The sequence below is a fragment of the Lemur catta genome, chromosome 25 (assembly GCF_020740605.2).
Source record: "Lemur catta isolate mLemCat1 chromosome 25, mLemCat1.pri, whole genome shotgun sequence".
In the NCBI taxonomy this organism is placed as follows: domain Eukaryota; kingdom Metazoa; phylum Chordata; class Mammalia; order Primates; family Lemuridae; genus Lemur; species Lemur catta.
Window position 1 is genome coordinate 4135310 of NC_059152.1, and position 13198 is coordinate 4148507.

The window sequence follows — 13198 nt, forward strand, 5'->3', positions numbered from 1 at the left end:
ATCGTTAAGCAATGCATGACCGTATTCTTCATTTCTCCTAGGAGATGAAATTGTCATCAAGTTCTGTAGTTAGAAGTATACTTTTAATTAAATGAGAATTCCAGCATCACCTCTTCCTGAGAGCAGCATTTGTGAATATTTGCCTTGTTTTTTGTCTGCCCAGCGTCCATTAACATTTTCAATAGAACCTTGATTCCTTTTGGGTATCATCAGAGTGGGAGGGTAGTTCCACATCCTCACCTTTCATGACAGAAGCTGGCAGGCACAGATTCTTTTGCTCCCTATGCTAGGATATAGGTGGGCCCTGGTTGGGGCAGCTCATAATCTGAATTCTATCAATCAAAGTTCTCTTCCAGGAATCTGAATTAACAATGAGGGATGCAACAATAGGAGTAATGTTTCAAGATAATTCATCATAGTGGCAGTGCCCTAGCCAGGTTGAAGGAGAATTGTTTGGCGTCATAAAATTTTAGGCTACAAGGCATTTCAGGTAAAAATGTGATGTGTTACAAACTGAAGTTAGACCACCAAGATGAGGAGAAGGATATAATGCTTAATTTATATAATATAATCCCTGCCATTTATATTCTGCTAACCACAAGTATGAGTAGCCAAGGACTTCTCGGTCTAGTATTTTCAGCCACATCCAGAAACTCAAATCCCATCCCGTGATATATGTATGTAGCCCGCCACTCGGTCCCCATTTTCTGCCTTTCCCTCTCAATCTCCAACATCAACTTGGAAGAACCTGTGAAAATGCCACTTTTGCTCAGGAATCCTTCAGGGTTTTTTGCCTGAGAATTTATAGTCTCTAGAGATACTTCCCAGATTTTTATGCAAGTGTCATTCATTCTTGTAGCCATCAGGACTATGTAGCAATCAGCACAGCTCCAAGAATTGGAAGTCTGTTTCATTTCAGGAAGAAAGCACCCCTGATGGCCATGCTGAGTTAATATACAGTGACACCCTTCAGTGAGAGTAGCCTGATTCACTAGGATATAACTAGTGGTTGCAGGTACCAGCTTTCTATGATATTCAGAGTCCAGACTGAATTTACCCTTCTGTGTTTCTAACATGGCAGAATTGAATATTTAGTCACCAGTATGGCACTCCAGAATGTTTCTAGAATGTAAGCCATTATTTCAATGGTTCTTAAATGTAGTTCCCGCATCAGCGGTATCAATATCACCTGGGAACTTGATAGAAATGCAAATTTTGAGGCCCAACCCCAGATCTGCTGAATCCCAAACTCTGGGGGTGGGACTCAGCAATCTAACAGGCCCTCTTGGTGATTCTGATGTGTGTGAAGGACTGAGAACCACTGTGCTGTATCATGCTGACAGAGGCAGGCTCCATGACTGTTCATTACCCACCTGGCTCATTGCTCTTTTGAAGTATGTTATTCTGGCAGAATCTTAGGCAGTTAGGTGCCCTTTGTAAGATTTTGGGATGCAGAGTATATTTACCCTATCCCCAACTCCAGACCCTTGGATGCTCTTCAACAAAAAGTCAGCAGGGTAAGTTTTGTTTTAAATGATTTCACTACTAGTTTAATTCTTTATGATTTTTAAGTAGTGGAATGGTACTCTTTGTAACAGGTATATAATCTATAATTAATTAATTAGTTCCACAAATATTTATTGAGCACCTACAATGGATTAGATGCTGGGGATATAGCAATGAACGAAAACAAACAAAATTCCCATCCTTCATGGAGCTTATGTGAGTCAACGGAAGATGAAACAGAAATTAAGGTGAAGCATTTTGAAATACTGCAATATAATTCAATAGAAAAATCGGTTTTGATTTAACAAAACAGATTTAAATCTAAAGCGTTTTCATCAAGTTTCTGTTAATACCAAATGCCAAATTAATTATTTGAAATAAAGTGTTTGCAAGCTGAAGTCACACCTTTTCATACCAGAGCTTGTGACTGCAAAATTGGTTACGTATCTTCCTTCTCCATCAGTTATTGCCCAGATTTCTGAATTTGCAAGGTAATGTTTTTCTTACCTGAGGTCCCCAGACTTCTTCTAATGGGAGGTGCTTGTTCAGCTTAATCATTGACTTCCAGGTCTGTGCTTCGTTTAAACAACCACTCTGTCAAAAGATTGCATGTATGTGGATATGTAGAAGTTTTCCTATCACTTTATTCCTAAGTACTTAATATATTTTGATGCCTTTGAAAATCTTATGTTTTTAAAAATTTCATTATTTAAATGTTTGCTGTTATACAGGGGACAATTAACTTTTGTATATGGACCTTGTATCAGGGGAACTTGTTAAACTCACTTATTAATTCTAATTGTTTCATGTGAACAGTTGCGTCTCCTGTGAATATGAGTTTTATTTCTTCCTTTCCCATTCTTATACCTTTCATTTATTTTTTGCCTTATTACAAAGATCTTCAGAAACAACGTTGCATAGAAGTTGTGATAATAGCCACCCTTGTTTTGTTCCTGGTTTCCGAGGCAAGGTTTTCTAATTCTCACCATTAACTACGTTTGCTGTAATTTTTTTCTGTTTATATTTTATTAGGTTAAAGAAGTTACTATTTATTTATAATTTTCTAAGATTTGTTTTTTAAATGTTATGTATAAGTGATAAATTTTTAGACAAATAACTATTCCTCAACTATTACAATAATCTTATGCCTTTTCTTCTTTATTCTGTTAATATAGTGAATTACTTTGATTTTTCAAAAAATATACCAACTCTTCATTCATGAAATAAAACTTGGTCTGGATGTATTATTCTTTAATAGATTGCTGCATTTGATATGTTAATATTTTGTTCAGAATCTACGTTTATAATTTTTCTTCTCTTTTAAGGTCTTTAAGAGTCACAAAATGAGTTGGGAAGGCCTACCATCCGCCCACTCAATTTTTTGGAAGAGTTTTTACAAGGCCAAAGAAAAATTTTCCTTAAATGTTTGGTAGACTTCAGGAAAATCATCCGGGTTTAGAGTTTTCTATCTTTTTTTTTTTTCTTGTAACACAAGAAACTTTGGTGAGTTGTGTCTGATGATGCAGGGAGTGAACCTGGGTCTGGTCAGTCCTCTGCACCCAGTGGCCCATGTGGCAGCTGTCCTTCTTTGGCAAGACTTCGGTGGTGGTGCGATCTTTAATCAGGATGCACGTTAATCTCTGATTTTCTCTTAGTGACATTACTAGCTATTGATGCTCAATGTCTATATCCAATTAGTTCACTGGGGTTATAAAACGGGATGTTCCAATTTTATCATTTCCTTTTCATTTATCAACTGGAATAATTTTATAAAGAGATGCTTCCCCTCATCTACTATTTGGTTATCCCATAGTATAGTTCATAATGAAAAAAAAAAAAGATAATTTCAGCCAGGCACAATGGCTCCCGCCTGTAATCCTAGCACTTTGGGAGGCTGGGGTGGGAGGTTTGCTTGAAGCCAGGAGTTCGAGGATGCAGTGAGCTATGATGAGGCCACTGCACTTGAGCCTGGGCAACAGAGCGAGACCTTGTCTCAAAGAAGAGAAAAGCTTTAAGACTTTCACTATTGAATATGATGCTCTCTGTGATGATAATCTAATTTTATTTCCCTTAATTACTGCTTGTGTCTTTGCCTAGATGCCTGCTTGGGTTAGTTGTTCTGGTTTGATATTCTTAAGTACATGGTATACTCTTTCAAAATCTTTTTTAGGAGGGGATGTTTTGTTGAATTAAAGTGTTAGTATTGGTTTCATTCCTTTGCTTTGTTTTTCTTTTTCAGGCATTCCACTCATCTGTGGATTGTCGATCTTCAGTATTTGTCAACGGAAGCCTACCGGGTGTCCATTTGATTTAGCACACACGTAGTAAATGTCCTAAGGCCAAAGGCAGACTCACAAATAATCAAATATTAAATACAGTTTGTAAGGAAAAGAAAATATTCATATATAATTGCATCATCCTACTATAAACATTTTATTTTTTCTGTCTCCTTTACGGCTGTTTTATGTGGCTTCTTTTTTCATAAATGAATTTTGGTAGTCATAGAATTTAATATAGAGGTTTCTATATTAATATTAATATTAAAAAAACCATGTTTTTTCTGCCCACTGCTGTCTGGTTCTTTTTTCTTTAGATCATTTGTACATAGTTTTAAATTTGAAAGACATGTCTAACGGCGTGCTAAATTCTGTTAGATTCGAAGATGTCATACCTGCTTCATAGTAGTATTAAAGCTATAGTCGTCCCTGCCATGTATTTCCCACACTATGAAATTCACTTTGACATCTTCAATAAAGCCGTCATCATTGAATCTGAAAGAAACAACAATCACAAAAATAATAGTTTCATATAAAATAGAGGGGTTAAGAGTTCAGCTTTTGAGTTAAATGGGCTTAAGTTTAAATCCTGTCTTTATCACTAAATAGCGTTGTGACCCTGGGGACGTCTCATTTTGCTGATCTGTCAAATAAGAATAGTGCCGACTGTATGGTCTATTTTGACAGCTGAATGAAATAACAGGTGTCAGAATAGGTGTAATAAATACCTAATAGTAACAAAGTAGAAAGTGTTCACTTTTTTACCAGTTGTAACCATATGTTCTCTGCACTTTGATAGGGAGCATATATTGATAAGGTGAGGGTAGCCTGAGCCCTGCTGTTCTGGATGTTAGCCAGGAGAAAGATGGAAGGATGTCATGAATGGAGAAAGGTGTCATTTGATCAACAAATATTCATTTGTTGCTTATTATGTACTAGAGAGTGACACAACTGAATCCCTACAGTGAGAACTGAGACGTTGGCAGGTCCCTCGGGAGGGACCGGCTGGAAGATGTGGCTGAGTCTCAAAGGAGCAGCAGCTTTGGTAAGTTGAGGCGGGGCTGAGAAGCAGTAGTGTCGCTGGGGCGACAGTCATGCACAGCCCTTGCTCTCAGAATGGAAGGTGACTTCTACCAACGGCAAAGAGTGCAACATGGACACAACACCCCTCCCGTGATCCTGGGACTGGATACTTAAGTCCCACTGAGTTTAGACTATTTATTACCTCAATCAAACTCAGTGAGTTTTAAAACAGATGTGGTACTTCATATAAGATTATTTTTTTCCTACTACCATATGAAAATAGGGACTTGAGACCCAAACTAAAGTTCAGTGATTGATAAAGTCATACCTTTGCATAACAGAACTTGTGACTGTAAAATTGGTTACATAGTTTCCTTTTCCATCAGTTACTACCCTTATTTCTGAATGAAATTGTCCCCCACACCTCTTGGGAACAAATTCTCATTTGGGACCTTGGTCTCATGCACTTGCTTCTAGGCTGCTGACTTTTGGACTGTTGCCCCACTTTCTGATATAATTTCTTGTTTCACAGCTCTGTGTCTATTCATAAAAAAATAATAGGCCCTTTACAGTGTCTTGTTTTTCACTGCCCAGATCTCTGCTTCCCCTTGTAGTAGTTGTATCTGGCTTTTCAGGTCTCCTACTGCTTGCTACCATCTAACCCTGGTTATAAGAAGCCGTTATTGTCCCAGTCTCACAAATTGGGTACAAAAACTTTAAGTGTCAAAAAGTGGTGTCTGAGAAGTTATTTTATTTCCAACCTAATTAGTTTTGAGAAATCATAAAGAGATGAACTCAGAAGGTGAGTTCTCACACAGGCACGACTAGGTAGGCATTGGGTTATTAGTGCTTTACTTCTTTCTTGGTAGGGGAGGAGGGCCACAGAGAATTCTAAAATTCAAATGAGAGCTCTGCACCCTCTCTGCACAGAAAAATGCACCTGTGTGTGGGCACACACACACTTTTGTTTATCGTTTCAGAGATTGGGTGGAGCTTTTAGCAAAGCTCTAATTCTAGCAGCTTTGGAAGAAGCAGGATGTTTTATTGCGTCTTCCAAAAGTCATCAGATTCTTGAATTCTTGAATTATTAAGAACTACTTACAACCCGTTATGTTTTACTTAAACATAAAAACAAAAACATCTTAATTGAACTGAACTGGCATCTTCCTCAACTCTCACAAGAGAAATAAGCTACAGTGCCATCTAGTGGCAATAAGGAAAAATTGCGAGACTCATAATTGCTGGGCTTATAATCATCTTTGGTAATGTTTTATGTATTTCATTGAAAATATATGACAAAAATACTATCTATGTGAGCATAATTTATTTTTATTAATGTTCACTAATGTAAAATATGATACTAATTAAACCTGAGAAATTCAGAAATGTCACTAGTTGGCAACTCTTCCCTACAATTTGTAACTTCTCCACTATGGCAGTTCCACTTCTGACACTGGGAAGGAGAGAACTCTGTCGATCTACAAATCCACTAGACACAATCCTTGTGGATGGCCCACTGTATTAACCATGTCTTTTATTTTCTGCATTTCGATGCTTTAACATCTGGGGCCTTGCTGACCCTAGAAGGACTGCCTGGGTTAGCCAATACCTAGCGATAGTAAACAGCTCTTCCAGGGGCCCCTTTCCTATGGAAACCCACCAGTCCAGAGCCCATACCCCCAGCCACCTCCTTTATGGGCTCTCATAGTCTGGGCTGCCATCCACCCACCCTAATGACCCCAGAACCAGATTTCAGACAACTAGGAATAGCTCCTATTCCCCAGAGCCCCCTGAAATTATTCAAACAAGCCAACCCCAAACCTACTTGTCCTACCCTTGCCTATTCTTAAACTACAAAAGGCATCTTGCCCACACTTGCCCCTCACTCCCTCTGCCTTCTGCCCGACCCCGGTGTTCCCCCCCCCCCCCCCCCCCCGTGGCCCTGTGTGGCACAGCCTTAGTCATTTCTGCGTCTGTATGTCTTACCACACCTGATCTAAACAAATCCTGGATGCCCTTAAAACACCCTTCATACTTGCTGCTGAACTCCCTGCATGGTAACAGAACAATTGTGTTTCACTGCCTCCTCTGGGGAGGTTTCTGTGGCACCAAATTCTAGTTGGGGACGCGACAAAAATAGATTTATCATCAAATGTGAATAAGAGAGAAGCAAGTCCTGGGACCGTGATCCACCTGGGATCGTGGCACTTATGTTCCCAGCTGGATCACACTCCCAGGACTTGCTTCACTCTTCCTCGCATTTGATGGTGAAAAATTCTGCCCAACTGTTCCCGTTCCCTATAGAGGTAAGGCATTTATTGCAATCCGGAGGCCCAGACTATAGACGAATTTCCCAGCAGCCACCCCTGCCACTGATTCTCAAAGCTTAATTAATTAAAGTCTGCCTGATTCTCAAAGCTAATTAATTAATTAGCACCTAAATTTTACTTCCAGTAATTTATCCTAATGGCATATCCAGATCAGTGTCTGAATATGTACAGAAACAGATATTTTATAAGATAATAGCAAAACATTTAGAAATATGGGTCATTTATCACTTATATTTTTTCTATATTTTAAATTTTGTAATGAGCCCTGTTACTTTTATAACCATAACCCAAGAATAAAAAAGTCAGAGAGGAAAGCAAACAAATACAAAATTACTCTGAAAAGCCTTCCTATTAGCATTTTATTCATATTACTATTATGAAATGTTTATAAGAATTAGGTCAGGGATGTTAGTTTTGAATCTCCTTAATGTATGTATCAGCAATCTAGTTTTTTTCCTTATAAGCTTTCGTTTATTATTGGCACAGAGAAAGAAAAATCTCGTCACTTGGGGAAGATAGTTCCTACCAAATAGGCAGAGTTCTGGGAGAGATTTGGAGAGGGTAAACGAAGGGCTCAGATTTTTCCAGTGGGCCTGAGAAGGCTTTCAGCTCTCTTATCCATTTGAGTCTCAGCTGCTAAATTGCAACTTCCTCCAACATGTAAAGATCAGGGTTGCCCAGCTTGGTATAACTAGCACTGAAAACCAACATCTTAAGTACTCAAAAATTTATTAATAAATGCATGATTAATTAATACTTTTATCTTGAAACTTTTAAAATAAGTTGAAAATTTTGATGAGAATATACTTACAGTTGAATCACAGGTTGAAACTTTTCTGTGAACTCAAGTTTTAACGGGCAGCCATATTCTTCCCAATCATACCTTACTTTCTAGAAAAGGAAAAGTGCTTTAGTTATTTTATATATTTGGTCTATTGACAAAATTATAATTTTCTGTTAAAATTTTTTTTCTTTAGTGCTCAGCCTCAGAAGATAAAAATTATAATCTTCTTACCAAGTTTTGAGATGGTCGGTGCCTCAGATGTGACCTGTAAAAAAGATATTCATTATTTATGTTTCTTTCCTCTTTTCAAACTTAAAAACTAGAATGATTACTTTATCTAAGTAAGGAAGTATCACCAAAGTCAAATAGATAAACATAAGTATAAAATACTGAGCGCTGACTATGTTTCAAGGCACTTTCTTTCTACACATATTTCCATATGTAATAATGCATTCTTACAACAACCAACACGGTGTGAATTATTGTCCTCCGTTTGTAGATACGGAACCATTCTCAGAAATTGTTCAAGGCTACAAACCTTGCTTTACTACCAAGAAGGATGCATGATCATAAAGCCCAGGTTCATTATGCTATTCCAATGCAGTTCTCTCCAGAATATTAACAGATGAAAGAATAAGATCCTTCAGAATCAATAACAATAGATGCATACTTTAGATTTCTCACTATGATGGAATCCTTCCCCTTCTTGAACTCCAGGGTTTATTCCTTCAAATATTCCCTTCATGTTATTCCCTCACGTTTCCTGTCTTGTCAGTCCTCTAATTTGAGTCACTGTTACCAGCCACAAGCTCTGTATGTCTTATCATGCTTCAGGGGACAGACTCAAGAAATTCCTGCCATAGAGGATAGAGTCTGTTTTATATGATTATCCTGGAGGCCCAGCTACCACACAGACACTGAAAGGTGGGGCCGTCACCAACTATTAAACGTTTTCTTCTCACCCCTTCTATGTCACCTACTGACTCCACCAAGCATCACAGTTGGAGCATCTAGGCTCTTCCATCCCTCCACCCTGCCTTAAAGTTTAATAAAATCACGTAAGGGATATACCTAGTGGTTAAACATGCTTTAATTAGAATAAATAATTTAATTGGAATAAATAAATTCTACTTAATTAAATAGAATTAGACAATTTCTTAGCTTTTCAAAGGCTCATGTAAATATTTCAGACACTATGGACTTCTATACTTTTTGACAGCCTAATATTTTAATTTTTTTAATGAAGATCTTTATCTTACAAAAGTAAAAGTCAGATTTTGTTTAGTTATATCTTTAACAAGTTGCACTATTATAAATAAATGTGTGTAAGATTAAATATAAAATACAGAAAAAGATGAGTTAGTAGAATATTTGATGTCGGGATTTTCCTGGTAAATTTATAACTTCTAACTAGCTTAACTATAGTCAAGAGAATTTGAGAAGAATTATGTAGGGAAAAAAAATTCTTGTGTGTCTTCCTTAAATGAGAGGGAACAATATAGGATTTGAGGCTACACATATGTAAATGAGGCTTACTTTGTTTATCCAATTAAATTGAAGGAGGAGGCTAGGGCTCTCTCTTTCTCTTGCACGTTTCAGAAAAGTTAGTTATAGTGTCTACACATTTTGCTTAATGCTAAAACTGACTGCACAGTGTCAAGCCAGACACAAGGATGCTAATAGGAATTCAATGAATGAGTAATGACTGTAAATTATTGGTAATACATTAATATAAAACTCAGTCTTATGTTAAAAAAATTTCTTACTTTTCAATCACGTAAGTAAAATCGTGTTGAAGACATCCTTTTTTACTAAATCTACAAAAAAAATAAAACATAATAAATTTGTAATATCATTCCTTATATATTTACAAAAACATTTAATCATTTAACAAAGTGATTCTCCAACTGGAGAACATCACAGAATCATCATTTACTGAATTAGAATCTCCAGGGTTAGTGTGTGGCCCTAGTATTTCTATTTAAAAAAAAAAAATCAATTTCACAAAGGTTTCGGAAAACACCAGAATTTGAACTCTGCTGATTGACCTCTTATATTTGATACATGTTTATTAAAAATTCGTAGAAAAGTGGGGGGTGGGCAGGGAGAGGATGCTCAAAAGATACAAAATTTCAGTTAGGAGGAATACGTTCAAGAGATCTATCCTACGACATAATGACTATAGTTAAGAATATATTGGGTTCTTGAAAAATGCTGAATGTTCTCACCACAAAAATGAGAACAATGTGAGGTAATGCCTATGCTAATTAGCTAGAATTAGTCATTCCACAATGTATTTTAAAACATCATGTTGCACACTGCAAACATATGCAATTTTATCTGTCAATTTAAAAAACAAAAACACAAACAAACAAACAAAAAAAACTCAAACAGAAAGCAACAAATGTTGGCAAGGATGTGGAGAAACTGGAATGCACATACATGGCTGGTGGTGATATAAAATGTCACACTGCTGCGGAGAACAGTGCGGTGGCTCCTCAACAAGGTAAGCACAGGGTGACCACACGACCCAGCAATTCCACTTCTAGGTACGTACCCACTATAAGTGAAGACAGGTGTTCAAACAAAAACTTGTACACAGATATTCATAGCTGCTCTGTTCACAAAAGCCAAAAGGTGGAAACATCCCCAAATATTCATGAACTGATGCATGGATAAACAAAATATGGTTTATCCATACAATGGAAATATTACTCAGCCATAAAGGGGAATAAAGCACTGATACATGCCACAGCACAGGAGAACCTCAAAAACATGCTAAGTGAAAGAAGCCAGACGTAAATGGTCATATATTACATGATTCCATTTATATGAAATATCCAGAATAGGCAAATCTGTAGAGACAGTAGATTAATGGTTGCCAGCGGTTGGGGGAAAGCCAGTATGAGGAGTGACTGCTTACTGGGTACAGAGTTTCCTTTTGGGGTGATGAAAATGCTATGGAACTACGCTGGGCATGGTGGCTCACACCTGTAAATCTAGCACGCTGGGAGGCCGAGGTGGGAGGATCACTTGAGCTCAGGAGGTCGAAACCAGCCTGGGCAAGAGTGAGACCCCGTCTCTGTTAAAACAAAATAATTAATTAATTAAAAAGAAGAAGAAGAAAATACTTGGAACTAGATAGTGGTGCTAGATGCACAATATTGTGAAGGTCCTTAATGCCACTGAATTGTACACTTTAAAATGGTAAATTTATGTTGTGTGAATTTCATTACAATTTTTAAAAAGTCACCATTTTAAAACACACACACACACACACATACACATAGAAATTCATAGAAAATCTATCAAAATAAAGACAAATTTCTTTGGACTGTTTTATTCCACATAAACTTTTTTTTAAGAAAACAAGATTTCTAGTTGCTACTAGAAACTCAGTGGTGCAGGTTAAGGATTCATGTAATTTCTAGTTAGGGTTCATATAGACAGAGGATATAATAATGGTCTATGAAATTACACAGTTTTTAGTTAAAGTTATCCAGTTCACCACTTTAGCTCGCTGCTTCCAGTGTAACTTAGAAGGAACCCTAGTCACCATCATTTCTAGATCGATATTAGAGGTCTAGACCATCCCCTGCTCTGAACCCAAATTGGATCCCAAGTGATGACAGCTCTCCTTTATCAACAACTCTTCTGAAGTGCCATGGACCCCACACTGTTCCAAGTCTCCCTTGGCAACTATGAAAATCACAGGCCCACTGCAACCTGAGTCCAAGATATTAAAGTTGTTTTTAGAGTTCCAGAGCAATGGGTTATTGACTAAGAGGCCCACAGTAAGGTCTTGAAATCTGTTTTTTAAACATGCGCTCCAGGTGATTCTGATGAGCAACTAAGCTTGACAATTACTGTCTGGAGCCTCCCAGAAATAGACTGGTTCAAGTTGCTTTGTCTCCCACACTGGAAGGAAATCAGGGGCCTGCAAAGGAATTCTGCATGCAGCGGTGCTGGGAATTGGTTTTGGCAACATGTTGCTTACAGCAGACGTCCTCAAACATTAATGCCCCTACTAATCTCCTGGAAATTTTTTAAAAAATGCAGAATCTGACTCAGCAGGTGTGGGATGAGGCCTGAGATTCTGCGTTTATAACAAGTTCCCAGATGATGCCAGTGCTGCTCCAAGGCCAAACTCTGAGGAGCAAAGATGTAAATTGTAAATAATCCCAGAAATAGGATAATAGGATGTACAGGCTATAGACATTATTATTATTTTTTTTTTTAGACAGGGTTTTGCTTTATCACCCAGGCTGGAGTGCAGTGGCATGATCATAGCTCATTGTAAACTCAAATTCCTGGGCTCCAGTGATCCTCCTGCCTCCTCAGACTTCCGAGTAGCTGGGACTGCAGGTGTGCGCCACAATGCCTGGCTTTTTACACACACACACAGACACACACACACACATACACACACACTCTTTCTTTTTTTGTTTGTTTTAGAGAGGGCGTCTAGCTATGTTGCCCAGGCGATTTCGAACTCCCAGGCTCAAGCGATCCTTCTGTCTCAGCTTCCCAAAGTGCTGGGATTACAGGCGTGAGCCAGCATGCCCAGCCCAGTTAGCCTTTTTGTGTTCCCTGGAAAAGGAATTAAGAGTGCCAAGCTGTTAGGAAATGCAAATTTAGCAAATGCTAAATGAGACGCAAATATTTAATTGTTGATCTAGCAAGTGATCATTAACATTCAGTAATAATCAGAAGATGATCAGAATGACAGAGGAACGGATGAGAGCAAGCCATTTCACAAATACTCAGATGAGAGTTAATGGTCCCCCCCCTCAACCCCACTCCCAACCAAAGGAGAAGAATCACAACAAACTGCTGTCTCCATTATACATTTAACCGCAGCTACACAGATTAACATATATACACGCTGCCCGTGTCTCTCCCACGTAGAAGACAGAGCGCCATGGCAGATGGAAGACACAAAATCCAGCGTGCTCCATTGTGAACCATAGCACCTTGGGATTCTCTGGAGGAACCACTGGTGGTTCTATTAGGTTTGCTCTAAAAAATTTCCCATAGAAAACGGTGCAGAAAACTGAGGCTCCTCTGCTATGGGGGTAACAATTGTCCGACGCAAGTGAAGTTACAAGTGGTTTGAGTAGGGCAGAAACCAGAGGTCGGCGTTTCTCTCTCTCATTTCTCTGGGAATGAGCTGTACACTGAAGAGGTGATGAAATGATGAAAGATAGAAACTGGCTTATTAAAAGGAAAGGTGGAGAAAAATGCTGGTAATAGAGAAAGAGCTTCTCCCCCCCCTTTTT

General features: G+C 38.1%; 1 protein-coding gene across 1 annotated transcript in view; it reads right to left on the reverse strand.

The window, feature by feature from the left end:
- CATSPERE (catsper channel auxiliary subunit epsilon) overlaps positions 1-13198 on the reverse strand; it is a 59583-nt gene that overhangs the window by 9434 nt on the left and 36951 nt on the right. Inside the window, exons 15-19 of the mRNA XM_045537205.1 lie at positions 9686-9736; positions 8151-8184; positions 7947-8026; positions 4178-4277; positions 2014-2100 (exon numbers count right to left, since the gene is read on the reverse strand). Coding sequence (XP_045393161.1) covers positions 2014-2100; positions 4178-4277; positions 7947-8026; positions 8151-8184; positions 9686-9736 — 352 coding nt within the window. The remainder of the gene's footprint in view (positions 1-2013; positions 2101-4177; positions 4278-7946; positions 8027-8150; positions 8185-9685; positions 9737-13198) is intronic.